Source organism: Coregonus lavaretus (assembly GCF_964263955.1).
Source record: "Coregonus lavaretus genome assembly, chromosome: 26".
Lineage (NCBI taxonomy): Eukaryota > Metazoa > Chordata > Actinopteri > Salmoniformes > Salmonidae > Coregonus > Coregonus lavaretus.
This window is the reverse complement of record NC_140013.1, coordinates 29,455,516-29,476,195: the sequence shown is the minus strand read 5'-3', so window position 1 is coordinate 29,476,195 and position 20,680 is coordinate 29,455,516. Positions and strand designations below refer to the sequence as shown.

The following is a 20,680-nucleotide window of genomic DNA, read 5'->3' as shown; positions in this document are numbered from 1 at the left end:
CAGGCAGTGTTCCCTCGCCGGGTACTGTAGGGAGACGGATGTGCTGAGCCAGGCAGTGTTCCCTCGCCGGGTACTGTAGGGAGACGGATGTGCTGAGCCAGGCAGTGTTCCCTCGCCGGGTACTGTAGGGAGACGGATGTGCTGAGCCAGGCAGTGTTCCCTCGCCGGGTACTGTAGGGAGACTGATGTGCTGAGCCAGGCAGTGTTCCCTCGCCGGGTACTGTAGGGAGACTGATGTGCTGAGCCAGGCAGTGTTCCCTCGCCGGGTACTGTAGGGAGACTGATGTGCTGAGCCAGGCAGTGTTCCCTCGCCGGGTACTGTAGGGAGACTGATGTGCTGAGCCAGGCAGTGCTCCCTCGCCGGGTACTGTAGGGAGACGGATCAAATCAAATTGATTTACAAAGCCCTTTTTACATCAGCAGATACAGAAACCCAGCCTAAAACCCCAAACTGATGTGCTGAGCCAGGCAGTGTTCCCTCGCCGGGTACTGTAGGGAGACTGATGTGCTGAGCCAGGCAGTGTTCAGCGCAGGGCGAAAGAGGACAGTGTGTCTAACACTTACTCTGCAGCAGTGCAGACAGAGAGAGAGAGACAGAAGAACAGTAGAGAGCCAGCAGGGATCCAGGCCTTGATCCCCAGCCTGCCGGCATCCCAAGGGCTGCATCCCCAGCACTCAGCCGCCTGTCTGGCGGGGGATCCATAGCTAAGCCCCCCCCCCCCCCCCCCCCGGAGCCATGGAGCCATGCCAGGTACTGTAGCGACTGGAGCATAGGAGGAGGGGAAGATTAAACACTAAAGCAGGTTATTAATGCATTAAAGTGTTACTGTCCTTCAGAAGTGTTGGTTAGCCTCTTAGGTGGAGGTAGGCTCCGTCTGTGGAAGGCAGTGTAGTATGTTGGGTTATAACAAGGCTTGTAAGACGGCAGGGATATTCAAGTGTGAAATACTAGGGGAGAGATAAGAATGTGTGTCATTGGCACGATGCTCAGTTAGCGTGGGGAGTGAGGTCAGGAAGGACAGTGTGTTAGTGTGTGATATGCAGCTGGGAGAAGGATTCCGCACAAGTGTGTGTGTGTGTTTGAGTGATATAGCAGGATTTGCTTGCAGCTGAGTGAAGGTGTGTGTGTCATTAGATCTTTCATTAGAAGCGAGGTGCTGCAGTGCAGAGAGGGGGCCAAGTCTGCACCCATAGACACCTCTACTATCTCAGTCTGAAACCTCCACCCACCACCTCTCATATCAACCCATCCTGTTCTATTTCAGGACCTGGGCAGGCATGTGGCAGTTGGGTGAGCATAACAGCACGCCTGTCCAGGAGAGCAAACAAGCACAGTAGCCACAATCCTGCTAGTGCGTAGGACCTGTGATCCCTTTGGTCAGCCATACATACACTATGAGACGATCCAGACAAATCCAGGGCTGCTCAGATTAAGTTTTTGGTTGAGTAACCAAAGTGGAGTTTGCATATGCTTTAAGCTGAACTGCGTGACTTTACTTTAAGTCTGTTCTGGTTTCTCCTCATTTGTCTTGCTGCTCTGCTCTCTCCCTCCCTGCTGTGTGAGTAGTCAGACAGCGACAGTGGCAGTATGAGTAGCCGCTCCCAGTCCGTGCCCAGTCTGGAGCCTGGCAGGGGCCTATTCCGCACCAAAAGCCCAGAGCCTGCCAAGACACAGCCCGGGGTCAGGGTCAGGAGTCCCTCACCACCCAGGGTACGCAGGGCCGTAAAGGTCCCTGAACGCTTCATAAGTCCAGTGCCTCCGATCCAGACGCCAGCACTGCGCTTCAGGAGCCCTGACCCACGCAGAGCTTCCATGATTAGCCCTGAGCCTGTGCTGAATGGGAACAGCAAGCCCAACGGATCCGTTAACGGCAGTGCCATCAATGGAAGCTCTGCCAACGGCAGTGCCAACCAGCCAGACCTGGACAACGATGATCAGAGCCTTACCCGTAAGAAGGTAGTGAAGGTGGTGCGTCGAGTGGTGAGGAAGGTACTACCTGCAGAAGAGGAGGATGCTCCAGCTCCTGAGCCCACCAAACCTGCTACTGAACCTCCTAAATTGGTACCATCGCAAGCGCCAACATCTGTGCCCAAGGTCCCAAAGGTTCCATTGTTCTCTTTCAAGCACGACACCATCAAGACAGAGGAGAAGGACGATATATCAGCTGGGCTGGCCAGCCTCATGGTCCGCGGGAGGACCAGGGACCGCCCTCGCACACGCAAAGATGAGCCACCTGAAAAAAAACAAGAGGAAGCGGTGAAAAGAGGGGAAAAAGAAAGCCCAAAGTTGGTTGATATTAAATCTAGCCCTAAAGTCGGCCCAGTTTCAAAACAGGAGGATAAGACTCCCGTGTCGACTGCACCTGCCAAAGTTCCTCCTACTACTTCGAATTTGACCTCGGTTCCATCCAAGTCTGCACCCGCAGGCTTCATCCCTGCCTCAAAGCCTTCCCCGCTCTCACCTCCTGCAGGTTTCATCCCACCACCAAAATCAGCCTCCCTTTCTCCACCTGCTGGGTTTGTACCAGCCCCAAAATCCACTGCTGTTAGTCCTTCAGTTTCCACTGCAGCCCCCAAATCCTCCCCAGCCATTCCCCCATCATGCTTCGTCCCACCACTAAAATCGACCCCCATGTCCCCACCTGCCGGGTTCATACCAGCCCCAAAATATACCCCCCTTTCCCCACCTGCTGGTTTTGTACCCTCTTCTAAATCCTCCCCTGTCACTTCCCCTTCAGCATCCGTTCCCACCTCCAAGTCCTCCCCCAGTACTCCCGCTGCAGGTTTTATCCCAGCCCCCAAGTCCTCGCCTCTCTCCCCTCCTCCCACCTTCATCACTCCCAAGGCGAGTCCCCTCTCGCCACCACCGGCGTTCATCCCGCCCCCCAAACTACCAGCCGTGAAGAAGCCTGAGGTAGGCTTACTGTCCACACTGCATGGATCACTTTTGAGAACACTGTGTGAAAAACCGGACGTTAATCGCTAATACACAGAAAGCACTCATTGCGTCTCCATGATAACCCCAGTTCTTTTTGTGTGTGTGTGGGGTGTTATTTGAACTAACTTCACTTATCTTTATGAGTTCTCCACTTGTTAGCAGAGTTTAGGCTACATTTTGGGGCCACGTTGGGCCCAGCCTGCCAAATTGCTCTCAACTCCCTATTGAACTGTTTGTTTCTCCAGAACTTTCTCATCTGCACAAAGTCAGTTTGTTTCTCAGTTTGTTAAAGGGCGCAGTCTCATGGGGCTGAAGCTTTTGTTGTGTTCGATGCTCTGATACCAGCTCCATCTTTCTCTGAGTTTCTCATGGGGGATGGAGCCTGTCTCACACAGCTCTCCTTCCTCACATCTCTCTCCTGTGAGACGCCAGGGCTGCTGAGACAGCTTCCAGTAAAACAAACAACAAGTTCAGTAATTATTTTTTTTCCCCCAGCCTCAACCCAAGAGACCCTGCTGTCGTCTGCAGCTTGGAAACATTGTTTCCAAAGGAGGAAAAAGAGTATCGGGGTGGAATATTCTGTCGCTGTGACCTGGAGTTCCAGGGAGACCCGCAGAGCTAATTACCGATAGTGACATTGTCTTTCTGGGGAAATAGTTTAAAGCTGCGCTGCAGCCACTTTGGCAGGCATTGGGATAAGAGAACTATCTATACAATTTGCAGATGCCAGATATGTTAAAAAGGTTTTGTCTTTTTGCTGGATTCTTGCTGAGTTTTGGCAATTACCGGCCTCTCAGGGTCTTTGTTTACTTGCTAGCAGACCACAGGCTGGCTTTGACCGCTACGGTGGCTATCTGAGTTTGATATAGTTGTCTAAGGCTAAAGTTTGCTTGTGGATTGTTATCCAAGCTAGTTATAGTTTTGCTTGGCTTCGCCCTGTGCGTTGAGATCTGAATGATTTCACATCCAAGTGGGCTTTTGTGTCCCTCGACTGTTGATTCGCTCAATAGCTTAGCTAGACTCTGGACGTCTAGAGCATGGTTTGTTGTGAGTTTGTTCAGCATGGTTGTATAATTTCTTTATCTTATAGACTACTTGTATGTGTGTGTACATTACTTACGGTGTGCTTGTGCGTGTGGATGTGTCTGTGTGTATCATTTGAAGGTGAAGGCTTTAGCAGCCTCTCCTCTGTCCTCTGTTCCCATTGAGAAGGCTTCACCGCAGAACAAGTCATCAACCGTTGCATCAAAGACTACCCCAACCATAACCCAAAAGGTGTGTGTGTGTGTGTTGGTGTGCCCCACAGCATTCACACAGGTCACTGTTGCTATGCTGTGGACATGAGGTATTGTATCCAAGTGTGTATGAGTTCAGGATTGGCACGGCATCTAGCTAACATCTCACAGCATGAAAAGTACACTTTTCTGTTATCTATGAAGCAGTGTTAAGTGTTGTATGTGGTCCGCTAGAATAGTGCGCTTTGATAGCCTAGTAGTTTCAGAGCTCATCCTGTTGGTGATCTGACCTCCAGGAGGCGCCACTCAGTCCCACTGAAGAGGCTCAGAGACGCCTGGAGAGGATCTTCACTACGCCTGTAAAGACCCACCTTCCCTCCTTCCCTCCTTCCCTCCTTCCCTCCTTCCCTCCTTCCCTCCTTGTCTCCTTGTCTTTCTTTCTTTCTTTCTTTCTTTCTTTCTTTCTTTCTTTCTTTCTTTCTTTCTTTCTTTCTTTCTTTCTTTCTTTCTTTCTTTCTTTCTTTCTTTCTTGCGCTCTCACTCTCGCTCTCACTCTCTTTCCCTTGCTCTCGCTCTACATTTCTCTATTATTTCCTCTCTCTCTCTCTCTCCCTCTGGACTGCGTAGATACATGCTTCTCCTCTCATGTCTTTCACTTTTTTAATCTTTACTTTCTTTCCTTTATTCATTTTAACAGGACACATTGATTAACATTCCATAAATGAATTTAGAGGTGCTTATTTCTTTTCCATTAACAACCCATCATGCTCTCTATCTCTCCTCCTCTCTTTACATCTTTATCTTGATTGCTAATAGTAATTTGTAATTTTCTTTTTTGGCACATTTAATTAAAAGTACAGATTTATTAATTTGGGCCATATCCATTGCCTGGCTACCCAAACGCTACGCCCACGAACATTAGTTTCTTCTCCACAATTAATCTGTATCTTAGTACCTCCCCGACGAGTTCTAGAACGCAAACACATTCTAACCATTTTGATTGGTCCCAGAAACGGATGGATTGGGCCAGAGCCAGAACACACGTGGATAAAGCAGCGTTTTGAAAATTCGTCATTGGCTTTGATACACTGATTAGTTAGAAAGGGTCCAATCGCTGATGACTTTGTTTTGTACAACACCCCTCATTTTGACATCACTACAAATTACTTCATTCATGGCAGTCTCAGACCGAATTATGTATCGAACATAGAGCAGCGGAGGAAGTCAATTTGAGTGGTCAGGCAACCATATCCATGCATGACTGGGTTACTGTGTTCACATGTTCACTAATCATTGAAATCATTTTCTGTCTGCTGCTTTTTGTTTCCATTCTTGTTTTGTCACCTGTCAAACATTTTATATTCTGTTTCTCATCTCTCTTTGTCTTTCTCTCTCTCCCTCTCTCCCTCACTCTCTCTCCCTCTCTCCCTCTCTCCCTCTCTCCCTCACTCTCTCTCTCCCTCTCTCCCTCTCTCCCTCACTCTCTCTTTCTAATTGGTGCTTGGCTGCGTCTTTCTGTGGCTGTTGTATGCTAGCTGGAGCCGGTGGTTCGTGCCTCAGCCCCAAGCCTTTCTCCGGCCCCAGCCCCAACCCCCACGCAGGTACTGTGGCCCCCAGGCGTCCCCTCTGGCGGCCTGGTTGGAGTGTGTGCTCGTGTGGCGTGTTGGAGCGTAAGCCTAGATTCCTCTTCTAACTTTCCCCTCTCTCACCCTGCCTGTCTATGTAAGGTTCATCTGTAATGGTGCTTGGCGTTTGCTCTTCCTCATTTGTTTCAGACGCCGAACTCTCTGATATTTGTCCCTGATATTACCTGGTTCAATCCTTGCCTGCCCTTCCTGTTTTTGGAACACAGTCTGTATTAAACAGTGATAGTGTCTAGATGCCTCAAGGGAAATCAAACAGACCTTGACCTGCATGGAAACTGACAAACCAACCCAGACAAAGGACTTCAATGTGCAGTTTTTGTTTTGTCAATAGCATGGCAGTGGAATGGATGGCTGCATGTTTGTAAGCCCCATGTGGTGTCCAGTCGCAGTGTGAGTGAATGGCGGTGGGTGGGGGGTTATCGCAGCTGTGTGTGATTTATGACTGTCAGGTGTTCCTGTCTCGTTGCTCTCTCTGCCTCCCCTTTATGACATGATTAGCTCATCTCACAGACATAGAGCCTGACTTCTCGTTCTTTGCCATCCCCCAGTTTTTCCTCCCCATCCCTCCCTGATCTTGACCCTGATGACTTACATAATGTACTCGTTACTTTAGAGAATAATGAAGGATGAGTTAGCCTATCATTTGGTCCAGATTTGCTCAAGCCATGTTCATTCAGTCCATAAGTGAACAGTCTGTAGGGATATCGCTCTCCTCGAGGATGACTCCTACTCTCTCTGTCCCTATATATCTGTCCATTCCAGCAGCCCATGATGATGAAGGATGATGACTTACTGGACATGCTTGATGTTTTGTGTTGTTTAGTGGATTGCTATCCATCTTTCCACTGTAGCTCCTCTCTAACTATGACCTTTGACCCCTTCTCCTCCCCTCACGCATGCCGTCCTCCAGGGACAGGTGGACGAGGACCCTGTGGCCATCCTTCAGGCGTCTCACGCCGCTGCCCAACAACCCAAGGTCTGGTCTTTGCTGTGCCTGTGTGTAATTCACCCCCTCCACCACTCCCACCACCGACCCCTGGAGTGCTGTGTACTCTGTGTGTTGTGTTCCGTTGCAGTGTCGTCCCCCACCCTTCCCCCCACCAAACACATCTGCGTAGTATTCACGCAAAGCCAAGCCACCCGCACTCCTTTGGCCATCTTTCACCTAATTACAAACATTTCTGGGGAAATCAACACTCAAAATGAAGCTTTTTCGATGGCACATAAGATTTGTGGTTGTCTGGATTCCATAGGATCAATCATACCATCACATTTTGTCTGGTGTAGATGTCATTACATGACGGCAGTTTTCCAGTTAGGAGACAATGAGACAGACCCGCTGCAAAAAACATCACCTGATTGTGGCTGATTATGCATTATTAGAAATAAGCTATATAGGCCTACATTTCACACAATGTGAATTTCATATGTTTTTTTTTATCCCTGTGTTTATGTTTTACTTTATAATGTCTTGTTGTCATCCCTCGGGATACGGTCAATCTCTAGCATTTGGTGTGTGTTGTGCTGCTGTGCTGTGTGGATAGTGTATTTATTCCCCTCATACTCCTCCCTCCTCTCACCACCATGCTGTGTAACATTGATGTGCATCCAACAGTGTCTTTGTCCAGATTCGGTTCACTGATAATTCATGTTCTCTGTCAGATTTCACTGACTCCTGCTCTCTCTCACTCTCTCACTCTCTCACTCTCTCTCTCTCTCTCTCTCACGCTCACTCACACTCTCACACACACACACAGCCGGAAGGAGCATGTCCAGTGGAGTGTGAGAGGCTTTGGGAAGGTCAAGCGTGGTAACACGGATTGGTCAGGCGTTTCTAGGCGACACTCCGAGCAGAGCTGAGCTGGAGAAATGTCTCTCTGTGATCTGGGACTCCTAACTGGTTTTTATCTCTGCCTGCTCCACCAACGCCTCTCCAGCGCCCTGCCTTTCATCACATGATGCACTATTAGCAACTCCACTGCATGCCCACTGTCAGCCCATTATCTCCAATGCTACTGTACATAATTGTGTAACATGCTATAAGCTCTCAACGCTGGCCTGATAACCAGATACTTTAAACACACGTGAGTGAATGTTATTGATGTGAACAGGTGTCTTTGTAGGGAGCACGTGTCCTCTCAAGTCTAAAGACCTCACTGTGGTTGAAAACTGCTGAGTGGTAGCTACTGCAGCCCAGTGAAAGCTGACCTGGCCTAAGGTCATTGTTGTGCTGTGTGTGTGACTGTTGTCTTCTCCCCATCTCTTCCAGGTGAAGACAGAGGAGCAGATAACCACAGAGCAGGCATGGTACGGCTCAGAGAAGGTCTGGCTGGTCCACAAGGATGGCTTCTCCCTGGGTAAGTTCCTGTCTTACATCTTGGTCCAGGAGGGGTGCAGAGCTCTGGCCATGCTAATATTTACCATTGCTTTTAAACTATGGGCTATAGTTTTTTCCTGAAACCATGTCTGTGCACACTCCAGCAAATACGTTATATCCCAATACGTTTTTTTGTGTGTGTGTCTGTGTGTGTGTGTATCCATAGCGACGCTGCTGAAGACTGAGGCAGGCTCTCTACCGGAGGGGAAGGTGAAGATCAAACTGGAACATGACGGGACAGTACTGGACGTAGATGAGGACGACGTGGAGAAGGTGGGGAGGAGGAACTACACCTTCAATACGGGGGGGGGGGGTGGGGGGCATGTAGGGGAAAGATCCAAGAAGAAGGGAGGGGGTCTTTGCACCCGTCAGTCAGCCTGCCTGGAGCGTGTAGCAGACACAGATGGTCAGCCGGGACGCAGACAGTCCCCAGACACAGGGGATTGTGGGACATCTGTGGAGAGGGGGACAGGTTAGAGTGGAAAAGGTGTGAGTTTGGCAGGCCTCGATCAGGTGACTCACACAGACATGGCACCAGGCTCGAATCACAGAGAGATCAGTGACAGGACGCTTTAAAAACAGTTTTGGCACAAAGCATCAAAAACCTCCCATCATTCACAACATGCTGTCTCCAAGACCTTGACTAGAGGATGTCTGCGCTGCTTTCAGGATGGAGAAAAATAAGAAATCTCCACCTGGTGTTATGGACAGTCATTTAACTGTCGTAGGGTGAACTGATAATAAGGGTGACTTTGAACAGTTAGTGTTTTCAAAGGCGTCAAGGTCGCCATCTAATCATACATTTAATTCTGTTTGATTAAGGAAGTGCAAACTTGTACCCGTCTGAGGTTGGAGGGAGACATCTGTTTTAATTGCATCAAAGACTTGGCATCAGGTTCCTGGTGGCTGGTGGCAAGTCACGGTGCGGCATACTAAGTCCCTGCTCGACTTCTCTTAATACTGCTCCTCTACTTCTCAGTGAAACTCAAGATATTACCAGTCAGATTGCCAGTCTCAAATGGACCCCTAGCCTCTACCCCTACAGAGGGCTCTTTGTTTAGATCAATCTGACAATACAAAATAGGTGTAGGCAACCTGGAGAAACTTCAACCTGTCTAATCAAAAGGCAAGGTCTTGGCAGATTTGAATTCTGTTGTTGGTCATTTCTGTAAGCAGTCCCACTTCAGACAACCAGAGTCCCAGTATGTATGATGTTTTCATATTGCTGAGTGTACCTTTAATAAAGCTCTAGTATTACAATACTCCTCAGTCATTAATCGTTCACCTTTGACTTTTGCTCCTGTCCCAGGCGAACCCCCCGTCGTTTGACCGCTCTGAGGACCTGGCCTCGCTGCAGTACCTCAATGAGTCCAGTGTGATGCACTCCCTGCGCCAGCGCTACGGGGGAAACCTCATCCACACACAGGCCGGGCCCAACATGGTCATCATCAACCCCCTCAGCGCACCCTCCATGTACTCAGAGAAGGTGAGGAGAGAGGACACACACAGCAGATACATGTCTTCACACACACACGCACATACCGGCAGACGCACATTTCATGACCTTTGAGAACATACCTGTACCACTCCACTGACATGATTCTGGTTTATTCACTGTTTAGAATGGTATCATGCATGCTATTTGATGTACACATTGGGGTCTACTAAATGCTAGAATTTGTTGTGTATTTCCTTGCTATTATGTCATTTCCTGTTAGGGAGAGGAGGATGGATGAATTGAAACAGGAGAGATGACTAGGAGGATAGAGGGGGAAGTCTTCAGAGGTCCACAGCATGACAATGAAATCCAATTATCCTAATGAGATTTAGAGGTTACAGTATTGAGGAGGCCTGCAGGCTGTAATATCTACTTAACATACTGGAACGACTTCCCATTAGACGGTACAGACAGGGTGCTTAGCTGGGATGGTGGCGATTTAAGGACACACACACAGACGCATGCACGCACACACACACACAGACCCCCTCTGAGGACCGTACAGGAGTCACTGGGAGGACATGAGGTGAACTACAGTTAAAATGTTGTGTACCTCGCTCTCCCCCATCCCTTCTCTCTCTCTCTCTCTCTCTCCCCTCCCTCTCCTCTGTCCCATCAGGTGATGCACATGTTTAAGGGGTGCAGGCGAGAGGACACAGCACCTCACATCTACGCGGTGGCCCAGTCGGCCTACAGGAACCTGTTGACCACGCGTCAGGACCAGTCCATCGTGCTGCTGGGGCGGAGCGGCAGCGGCAAGACGACCAACTGTCAACACCTGGTCCAGTACCTGGTCTCCATCGCTGGCAGCACCGGAAAGATCTTCTCTGGTGAGAGAGTCCTCAGCTATGATGAGTTAATCGCTCTCCTTTTGAACTGGTCCTGGACTCTACCAAAATTGCTCCTTTACGCCCAGCAAGCAGTAAAGCTAGTGTTCAGGGATTTTTGTCTATTAAATGACTGAGGGAAATTTATAAATGAAATGTAAAGAATGTTGAAGGATTGTTGGGGATGGTGGCTTAGTTACTTAAGTGTTACTTGATGACCGTGGTTGCTTAAATTCACTTAATTACTCTGTAGGTAATTAGTATTAATAGCTTAATAGCTAATTAAGTAAATAATCTAATGACTTCACACAGATTGTGCATGTGTTTGTACACAGGAGGACATTCACTGAGTTGTTACTGATTTAGATCAGTGTCAACTAATTGACTGAGAACTCAGCAGAAATCCAGGTGCAGTAGATGTGTTAGTTAGTAGGGTAAGATAAAGAGCTGTTCCAACATGCTAGCCAGAGAGGTAGGCATGGGGGAGAGTGTAGGGGTGGTAATGAGAGGAGGAGGAGGAGGAAGCTGACTTCGAAACTTTGGTTGGAAGATTGGTTGTGGTTGGCTCAGTATTCCAGGTGTGTGTGTGTGTGTTCGTGCGTGTGAGAATGTGCTCCTGTGCATTTGTGTGTGTGTGTGCATGTGTGTGTGTGATGGATGAGGGAGCCCCTAATGATGCCCTGTGGAGCTGGGGGATAATTAGCAAAGCTTATCAAAACTCCTCAGCTTCTCCTGGTTAGCTGTAATGGGCTAATGAGAGCTCCAGAACCCAGCCACTACTAGACTAGACTGTTAAACAGGGGAGCTGCTATGGGAGGTACAGTAGGCTATATACACTACATGCCACAAAAGTATGTGGACACCTGCTTGAACATCTCATTTCAAAATCATTGGCATTAATATGGAGTTGGTCCCCCCTTTGCTGCTATAACAGCCTCCACTTTTCTGGGAAGGCTTTCCACTAGATGTTGGAACATTTCTGCGGGGACTTGCTTCCATTCACCCACAAGAGCATTAGTGAGGACGGGCACTGATATTGGGCGATTAGGCCTGGCTCGCAGTCGGTGTTCCAATTCATCCCAAAGGTGTTCGATGGGGTTGAGGTCAGGGCTCTGTGCAGTCCTTCAAGTTCTTCCACACCGATCTCAATAAACCATTTCTGTATGGACCTTTGTGCACAGGGGTATTGTCATGCTGAAACAGGAAAGGGCCTTCCCCAAACTGTTGCCTCAAAGTTGGAAGCACAGAATCGTCTTGAATGTCATTGTATGCTGTAGCGTTAAGATTTCCCTTCACTGGAACTAAGGGGCCTAGCCCGAACCATGAAAAACAGCCCCAGACCATTATTCCTCCTCCACCAAACTTTACAGTTGGCACTGTGCATTCGGACAAGTAGCGTTCTCCTGGCATCCGCCAAACCCAGATTCGTCCGTCGGACTGCCAGATGGTGAAGCGTGATTCATCACTCCAAAGAACGCTTTTCCACTGCTCCAGAGTCCAATGGCGGCAAGCTTTACACCACTTCAGCCGACGCTTGGCATTGCGCATGGTGATCTTAGGCTTGTGTGCGGCTGCTCTGCCATGCAAACCCATTTCATGAAGCTCCCGACTAACAGTTATTGTGCTGACGTTGCTTCCAGAGGCAGTTTGGAACTCATTAGTGAGGGAGGGTTGCAGCACTCGGCGGTCCTGTTCTGTGGTCTTGTATGGCCTACCACTTCGCGGCCAGAGACATTGTTGCTACTAGATGTTTCCACTTCAAAATAACAGCACTTACAGTTGACCGGGGCAGCTCTAGCAGTGCAGAAATTTGATGAACCGACTTGTTGGAAAGGTGGCAATCCTATGACGGTGGCACGTTGAAAGTCACTGAGCTCTTCAGTGTGGGCCATTCTACTGCCAATGTTTGTCGATTGCATGGCTGCGTGCTCAATTTTTTACACCTGTCAGCAACGGGAGTGGCTGAAATAGCCAAATCCACTAATTTGTCCACATACTTTTGGCCATGTAGTGTAAGTTTCACATACATACATTTACATTTTAGTCATTTAGCAGACACTCTTATCCAGAGTGACTTACAGGAGCAATTAGGGTTAAGTGAGTCAGACCTGCTCTTTGAGTAATGAGGTGTTCCTGCTCATCTTGAACTCGAAGGAGGGAAAGGAGCTCCACTAAGGGAATCATTGACAAAGCCTAACTGACATGACATAACATGATTATCAAAGAAACACACAGCATGGTAGTCTAATCCCCTCACAAATAGATCATTATTGAATGTGAAATCCCAAAACACTGACATGATATTTGAAATAAATAAAGCTGTCCTCTAACTGTCCTCTAACTGTCCTCTGTCCCCCTCGCTGTCCACCCCCTTCCTTCCTCCCTCCTCTTGTCCCCCGACCACATGCCCTACCTCCCTTCATCCCTGCAGGGGAGAAGTGGCAGGCAGTATACACCATCCTGGAAGCATTTGGGAACAGCTCCACCTGCATGAACACCAACGCCAGCCGCTTCTCTCAGATTGTCTCTCTGGACTTCGACCAGGCTGGCCAGGTGGCCTCAGCATCCATACAGGTAGGCAGTATCACGCGCACACACACGGGCATGGACACTGACATACGCACACACACATATTGACATCTTGTTGTCCTCTTCCTGTACCTCAGACCATGCTGCTTGAGAAGCTGAGAGTGACCAAACGGCCAGAGACTGAGTCCACCTTCAACGTCTTCTACTACCTGATGGCCGGAGCTGACACCACACTCAGGTGAGCCCTCTACCACCTCTCAATTGGGATTGAATTGAAGTGGGTGGTTGCAGTAGATTGCAGAAGCTTGGTCTTGTGTATATCATCTTGTTCTCATGTTAACCTTGTGGTGTAAACTAGCTATTTACGGTGATTTCAACCTGTTCATTTCCCCTGTTTCCTCTCAGAACGGAGCTGCACTTTAACCACTTTGCAGAGAACAGCGCCTTCGGAATTGTGCCTCAGTCTAAAGTAAATTGCTGTTTTTATGCTCTTATTATTATGTGTATTATATGTCCTTTTCTGAATTGTGTGTGTGGGACAACTGGTAAACTGTCTTAACCCCTCCACCTCTTCTCCCTCCCTCCCTCCCTCCCCCCATCCCTCCCTCCTTGTAGCCGGAGGACAAACAGAAGTCATCTCAGCAGTTCACCAAGCTGCAGGCAGCCATGAAGGTGCTGGGCATCTCAGTGGAGGAGCAGAGGGCTCTGTGGCTCATCCTAGGGGCCATCTACCACCTGGGGGCCGCAGGGGCCACTAAAGGTAAGGACCCGTATCCCTGTCCTACTCGCTGTAGGATATCTACTGGACCACTACCCTACTCACTGTTTAACTAATTGACTGAGAACTCAGCAGTAATCCAGCCATGTTAGGATGCAGTAAGTGTGTGTTAGTTAGTAGGGTAAGATAAAGTGCAGTTCCAACATGCCAGCCAGCCAGCCAGAGAGGTAGACATGGGGTAGAGTGGATGTTAAAGGGATACTTTGGGATTTTGGCAATGAGGCTCTTTATCAACTTCCCCAGAGTTCATCTGACTCTGGGGAAGTAGATAAAGGGCCTCATTGCCAAAATCCCAAAGTATCCCTTTAAGAGTTTGGAAGAGGAGGAGGTGCAGGGGAAGGAGGGAGGGGCAGCTTGCTCTTGTCCGCTCACTGTTTACTGCTCCCACCAGGGATCTCTTATAAAGCTTTCAGTGATACATAAAAAAAAACATAACTATGTATGTAGAGTGGGGGAAAAAAGTATTTAGTCAGCCACCAATTGTGCAAGTTCTCCCACTTAAAAAGATGAGAGAGGCCTGTAATTTTCATCATAGGTACATGTAAACTATGACAGACAAAATGAGAAAAAGAAATCCAGAAAATCACATTGTAGAATTTTGTAATGAATTTATTTGCAAATTATGGTGGAAAATAAGTATTTGGTCAATAACAAAAGTTTCTCAATACTTTGTTATATACCCTTTGTTGGCAATGACACAGGTCAAACGTTTTCTGTAAGTCTTCACAAGGTTTTCACACACTGTTGCTGGTATTTTGGCCCATGGTAGGCTTTGTTACTTTGGTCCCAGCTCTCTGCAGGTCATTCACTAGGTCCCCCCGTGTGGTTCAGGGATTTTTGCTCACCGTTCTTGTGATCATTTTGACCCCACGGGGTGAGTTCTTGCGTGGAGCCCCAGATCAAGGGAGATTATCAGTGGTCTTGTATGTCTTCCATTTCCTAATAATTGCTCCCACAGTTGATTTCTTCAAACCAAGCTGCTTACCTATTGCAGATTCAGTCTTCCCAGCCTGGTGCAGGTCTACAATTTTGTTTCTGGTGTCCTTTGACAGCTCTTTGGTCTTGGCCATAGTGGAGTTTGGAGTGTGACTGTTTGAGGTTGTGGACAGGTGTCTTTTATACTGATAACAAGTTCAAACAGGTGCCATTAATACAGGTAACGAGTGGAGGACAGAGGAGCCTCTTAAAGAAGAAGTTACAGGTCTGTGAGAGCCAGAAATCTTGCTTGTTTGAAGGTGACCAAATACTTATTTTCCACCATAATTTGCAAATAAATTCATAAAAAATCCTACAATGTGATTTTCTGGAATTTTTTTCCTCATTTGTCTGTCATAGTTGACGTGTACCTATGATGAAAATTACAGGCCTCTCTCATCTTTTTAAGTGGGAGAACTTGCACAATTGGTGGCTGACTAAATACTTTTTTTCCCCACTGTACAGTGCATTCGGAAAGTATTCAGACCCCTTGACTTTTCCACAGTTTGTTACGTTACAGCCTTATCCTAAAATTGATTAAATTGTTTTTTTTGTAAATGTATTAAAAATTTAAAACGGAAATATCACATTTACTTAAGTATTTAGACCTTTCCTCAGTACTTTGTTGGAGCACCTTTGGCAGCAATTACAGCATTGAGTCTTCTTGGGTATGACGCTACAAGCTTGGCACACCTGTATTTTTTTTGGTACCCTTCCCCAGATCTGTGCCTCGACACAATCCTGTCTCGGAGCTCTATGGACAATTCCTTCGACCTCATGGCTTGGTTTTTGCTCTGACATGCACTGTCAACTGTGGGACCTTATATAGACAGGTGTGTGCCTTTCCAAATCATGTCCAATTAATTTAATTTACCACAGGTGGACTCCAATCAAGTTGTAGAAACATCTCAAGGATGATTAATGGAAACAGGATGCACCTGAGCTAAATTTCGAGTCTCATAGCAAAGGGTCTGAATACTTATGTAAGGTATTTCTGTTTTTTATTTTTAATACATTTGCAAAAATGTATAACCTGTTTTTTCTTTGTCATTATGGGGTATTGTGTGTAGGTTGATGAGGACATTTTTGTATTTAATCCATTTTAGTATAAGGCTGTAACGTAACAAAATGTGGAAAAAGGGAAGGGGTCTGAATACTTTCCGAATGCACTGTATGTACAGCGTGTGTGTGTATGTACAGTGTGTTTGTGTGTGTGTGTTATTTCCCAGAGATAAGGAATACATACTCAAATGAAGCGCGATTGCGTCGTAAATTATATTTGCTTCTCATCCATGAGTCGCTTAATTAAATAATGAGTTCAAAGAAATGAACAGGCGCACATGCCGAGCCATTCATTAGGCCTCCGAGAGAGGAGTGCTAACTTTGTTCTCTCGCTGTGCATAAAGTCCTTTTGAAGTTGTTTAATTTATAAAACTGTTGGAGTGTTGAATGTGTGCAGATATCTCTCTTATGTTAATAAAGACCGATATAATAGCTGTGTCTCTGTGCTGCTAGTCTAGAGAATGTTTATTAATGCTCTCTGATATTGCCTCCCCCGCAGTCACAGACCTAGACGAATGTGGTAATGAACTTTTTAGAATCATTAGGCTCCAGACTGCCCCATCTCCATAGACTGTACTCTCTGTGTGCGTGCGTGTGTGCTGTTTTTCTTTCATATACACAGGGCTGCAGCAGGGTTTTGAGTTGGGTGGAATCATGAAGCGGGCGGGGGGTGGGCTGGGGGAAGACCAGTCTCATGTCAACAACCGTTGCCACGCTTGCACTCACTCACACATTCTGTCATGTCCCTACTGGCTGTTCTCTCAAACTCATACTATTTTATTCTCTCCCTCCCCCGCTCTCTCTCTTTCTCTGACTATCTCTCTCTTGTTCTATCTCTCTATCTATCTCTATCTCTATCTCACACCACTCCCCTTCTACTACTACTGCTAATACTGATAATATTACTGCTATTATTATTATTACTACTACTACTACTACTACTACTACTACTACTACTACTACTACTACTACTACTACTACTACTATACTGAACAAAAATATAAACGCAACATGTAAAGTGTTGGTCCCATGTTTCATGAGCTGAAATAAAAGATCCCAGAATTTTTCCATACGCACAAAAAGCGTATTTCTCTTGTGCACAAATTTGTTTACATCCCTGTTAGTGAACATTTCTCCTTAGCCAAGATAATCCATCCACCTGACAGGTGTGGCATATCAAGAAGCTGATTGAACAGCATGATCATTACACAGGTGCACCTTGTGCTGGGGACAATAAAAGGCCACTCTAAAATGTGCCGTTTGTCACACAACACAAGGCAACAGATGTCTCATGTTTTGAGGGAGCGTGCAATTGGCATGCTGACTGCAGGAATGTCCACCAGAGCAGTTGCCAGAGAATGTAATGTTCATTTCTCTACCATAAGCCACCTGCAACATCGTTTTAGAGAATTCGGCAGTACGTCCAACTGGCCTCATAACCGCAGACCACGTGTAACCACGCCAGCCCAGGACCTCCACATCCGGCTTCTTAACCTGCGGGAGCATCTGAGACCAGCCACCTGGACAGCTGATGAAACTGAGGAGTATTTCTGTCTGTAATAAAGCCCTTTTGTGGGGAAAAATCCATTCTGATTGGCTGGGCCTGGCTCCCCAGTGAGTGGGCCTATGTCCTCCCTGCCCACCCATGGCTGCGCTCCTGCCCAGTCATGTGAAATCAATAGATTAGGGCCTAATTTATTTATTTCAATTGACTGATTTCCTATATGAACTGTAACTCAGTAAAATTGTTGAAATTGTTGCATGTTGTGTCGTTTGTTTTTGTTCAGTATACTACTACTAATACTACAGATACTACTACTACTACTGCTCCTAATAATACTACAACTGCTACTACTACTATGGCTACTACTACTACTACTGCTACTACTGCTCCTAATAATACTACTACTACTGGTACTACTGTTACTACTACTACCACCACTTCTACTACTACTACTACTACTACTGCTACTACTGCTCCTAATAATACTACTACTACTGGTACTCCTGGTACTACTGTTACTACTACTACCACCACTACTACTACTACTACTACTACTACTGTTACGACTACTACTACTATCTGCTCTCATCAGCTGATTGGTTCCACAGCAGGGTTTGGTCCTACCAGCAGAGGGCAGTGTGTACATGCTTCTCTCCATGGCATGATGCTGTTGATTGATCAACGCTGTGGGAACTAAAGGATTAGCGTCCATCCATCTATTTAACACTTCACTTCACGCTATAATGTCCTCTTTTCCATACCTGTTAAAAGGGTGATTTTAACCAACCTCCCTGTGTTCCTTGGTCCCTTAGCACAATTTTATCTTTACAACAGGGGTGGCTAACGACAGTGTTTGGGGACTGCAGGCTTTTGTTCCAGCCCAGCACCAACACGCCTGAGAAAACTAGACACGTTCTAATTTGAAGATCATGATTAGTAGATGTATGTGTGTTAGAGATGGGCTGGAACAAACTGCAGCTCTCCAGGACCAGGAGCAGGTCTTTCCTCCTCTTAGCATGCCCACGGTATCTTCACTCACATGGTTTTCCTGCCTGCGCCTCAGAGCATGGATGGTGTTAGTTCTATTATATACACTGAGTGTACAAATCATTAAGGACACCTTCCTAATACTGAGTTGCTCCACCGCCTTTTGCCCTCAGAACAGCCTCAATTCGTTGGGGCATGGTGTCAAGCGTTTCACAGGGATGCTGGCCCATGTTGACTCCAATGCTTCCCACAGTTGTGTCAAGTTGGCTGGATGTCTTTTGGGTGGTGGACCATTCTTGATACACACGGGAAACTCTTGAGCGTGAAAAACCCAGCAGCGTTGCAGTTCTTGACACAAACCGGTGCGCCTGGCACCTACTACCATACCCTGTTCAAAGGCACTTAAATATTTTATCTTGCCCATTCACCCTCTGAATGGCACACATACTGTACACAATCCATGTCTCAATTGTCTCAAGGCTTAAAAATAATTTTTTACCTCTCTCCTCCCCTTCATCTACACTGATTTGAAGTGGATTTAACAAGCGACATCAATAAGGGATCATAGTTTCACTTGAATTCACCTGGTCAGTCTATGTCATGGAAAGAGCAGGTGTCCTTAATGTTTTGTACACTGTGTATGGTAACATGTCTGTTCTCCAGTGATACATGTCAGTTGTTAATAAATGAACTGAATGCTACCAAAAATAATTTATTGAAACTGGTTACAAATGACGGAGTCACCCATGATTCACCAAATTATATTTTGAAGGAGGAAACAAAGTACTTTAAGGATATGTTTTCGTTTCAGTCGCCTCCATCTCCTTTAACTGAAGCAAATTGTAGAGATGTTTTTTCTATTGATAATGTAAAATTAACAGCCATACAGGAAGACTAATGTGAAGGTGAAATTACAGAGGAGGAACTTCTGGATGCAATTAAAGACTTTAGGTCCTGGAAAACTCCAGGGTAGGATGGCATACCAGTTGAGGTATACCAAACCTTTTTTGATATACTCAGAGGACCGTTATTCACATGTTTTAACCACTCCTATGTAAATGGTAGGTGATCAGACACTCAAGAAGAAGGTCTGATTTCATTATTACTGAAACAGGATACAAGTGGAAAATATAATCCTGTTCCAGTCCATTAAAAAAATTGGAGGACTCTTACAAAATGTATAGCGCATATAATTAAAAAGGTATTGTCGGACATTATTCATTCTAATTAGACAGGTTTTTTACATGGGCGATACATTGGAGATACAGTGGGGGGAAAAAAGTATTTAGTCAGCCACCAATTGTGCAAGTTCTCCCACTTAAAAAGATGAGAGGCCTGTAATTTTCATCATAGGTACACGTCAACTATGACAGACAAAATGAGATTTTTTTTCTCCAGAAAATCACATTGTAGGATTTTTAATGAATTTATTTGCAAATTATGGTGGAAAATAAGTATTTGGTCAATAACAAAAGTTTCTCAATACTTTGTTATATACCCTTTGTTGGCAATGACACAGGTCAAACGTTTTCTGTAAGTCTTCACAAGGTTTTCACACACTGTTGCTGGTATTTTGGCCCATTCCTCCATGCAGATCTCCTCTAGAGCAGTGATGTTTTGGGGCTGTCGCTGGGCAACACAGACTTTCAACTCCCTCCAAAGATTTTCTATGGGGTTGAGATCTGGAGACTGGCTAGGCCACTCCAGGACCTTGAAATGCTTCTTACGAAGCCACTCCTTCGTTGCCCGGGCGGTGTGTTTGGGATCATTGTCATGCTGAAAGACCCAGCCACGTTTCATCTTCAATGCCCTTGCTGATGGAAGGAGGTTTTCACTCAAAATCTCACGATACATGAACCCATTCATTCTTTCCTTTACACGGATCAGTCGTCCTGGTCCCTTTGCAGAAAAACAGCCCCAAAGCCTGATGTTTCCACCCCCATGCTTCACAGTAGGTATGGTGTTCTTTGGATGCAACTCAGCATTCTTTGTCCTCCAAACACGACGAGTTGAGTTTTTACCAAAAAGTTCTATTTTGGTTTCATCTGACCATATGACATTCTCCCAATCCTCTTCTGGATCATCCAAATGCACTCTAGCAAACTTCAGACGGGCCTGGACATGTACTGGCTTAAGCAGGGGGACACGTCTGGCACTGCAGGATTTGAGTCCCTAGCGGCGTAGTGTGTTACTGATGGTAGGCTTTGTTACTTTGGTCCAAGCTCTCTGCAGGTCATTCACTAGGTCCCCCCGTGTGGTTCTGGGATTTCTGCTCACCGTTCTTGTGATCATTTTGACCCCACGGGGTGAGATCTTGCGTGGAG

General features: G+C 46.6%; 1 protein-coding gene across 1 annotated transcript in view; it reads left to right on the top strand.

Annotated features, from left to right (window-relative positions):
* Positions 1 to 8,094: 8,094 nt before the first annotated feature.
* Positions 8,095 to 20,680, top strand: part of LOC311102259 (unconventional myosin-XVIIIa-like) — a 95,928-nt gene continuing 83,342 nt past the window's right edge. The window contains exons 1-8 of the mRNA XM_084143538.1: positions 8,095 to 8,176; positions 8,363 to 8,469; positions 9,506 to 9,682; positions 10,314 to 10,524; positions 12,953 to 13,095; positions 13,188 to 13,288; positions 13,456 to 13,519; positions 13,666 to 13,810. Of these exons, the coding sequence (XP_083999664.1) occupies positions 9,575 to 9,682; positions 10,314 to 10,524; positions 12,953 to 13,095; positions 13,188 to 13,288; positions 13,456 to 13,519; positions 13,666 to 13,810 (772 nt within the window). The 5' untranslated portion in view covers positions 8,095 to 8,176; positions 8,363 to 8,469; positions 9,506 to 9,574. The remainder of the gene's footprint in view (positions 8,177 to 8,362; positions 8,470 to 9,505; positions 9,683 to 10,313; positions 10,525 to 12,952; positions 13,096 to 13,187; positions 13,289 to 13,455; positions 13,520 to 13,665; positions 13,811 to 20,680) is intronic.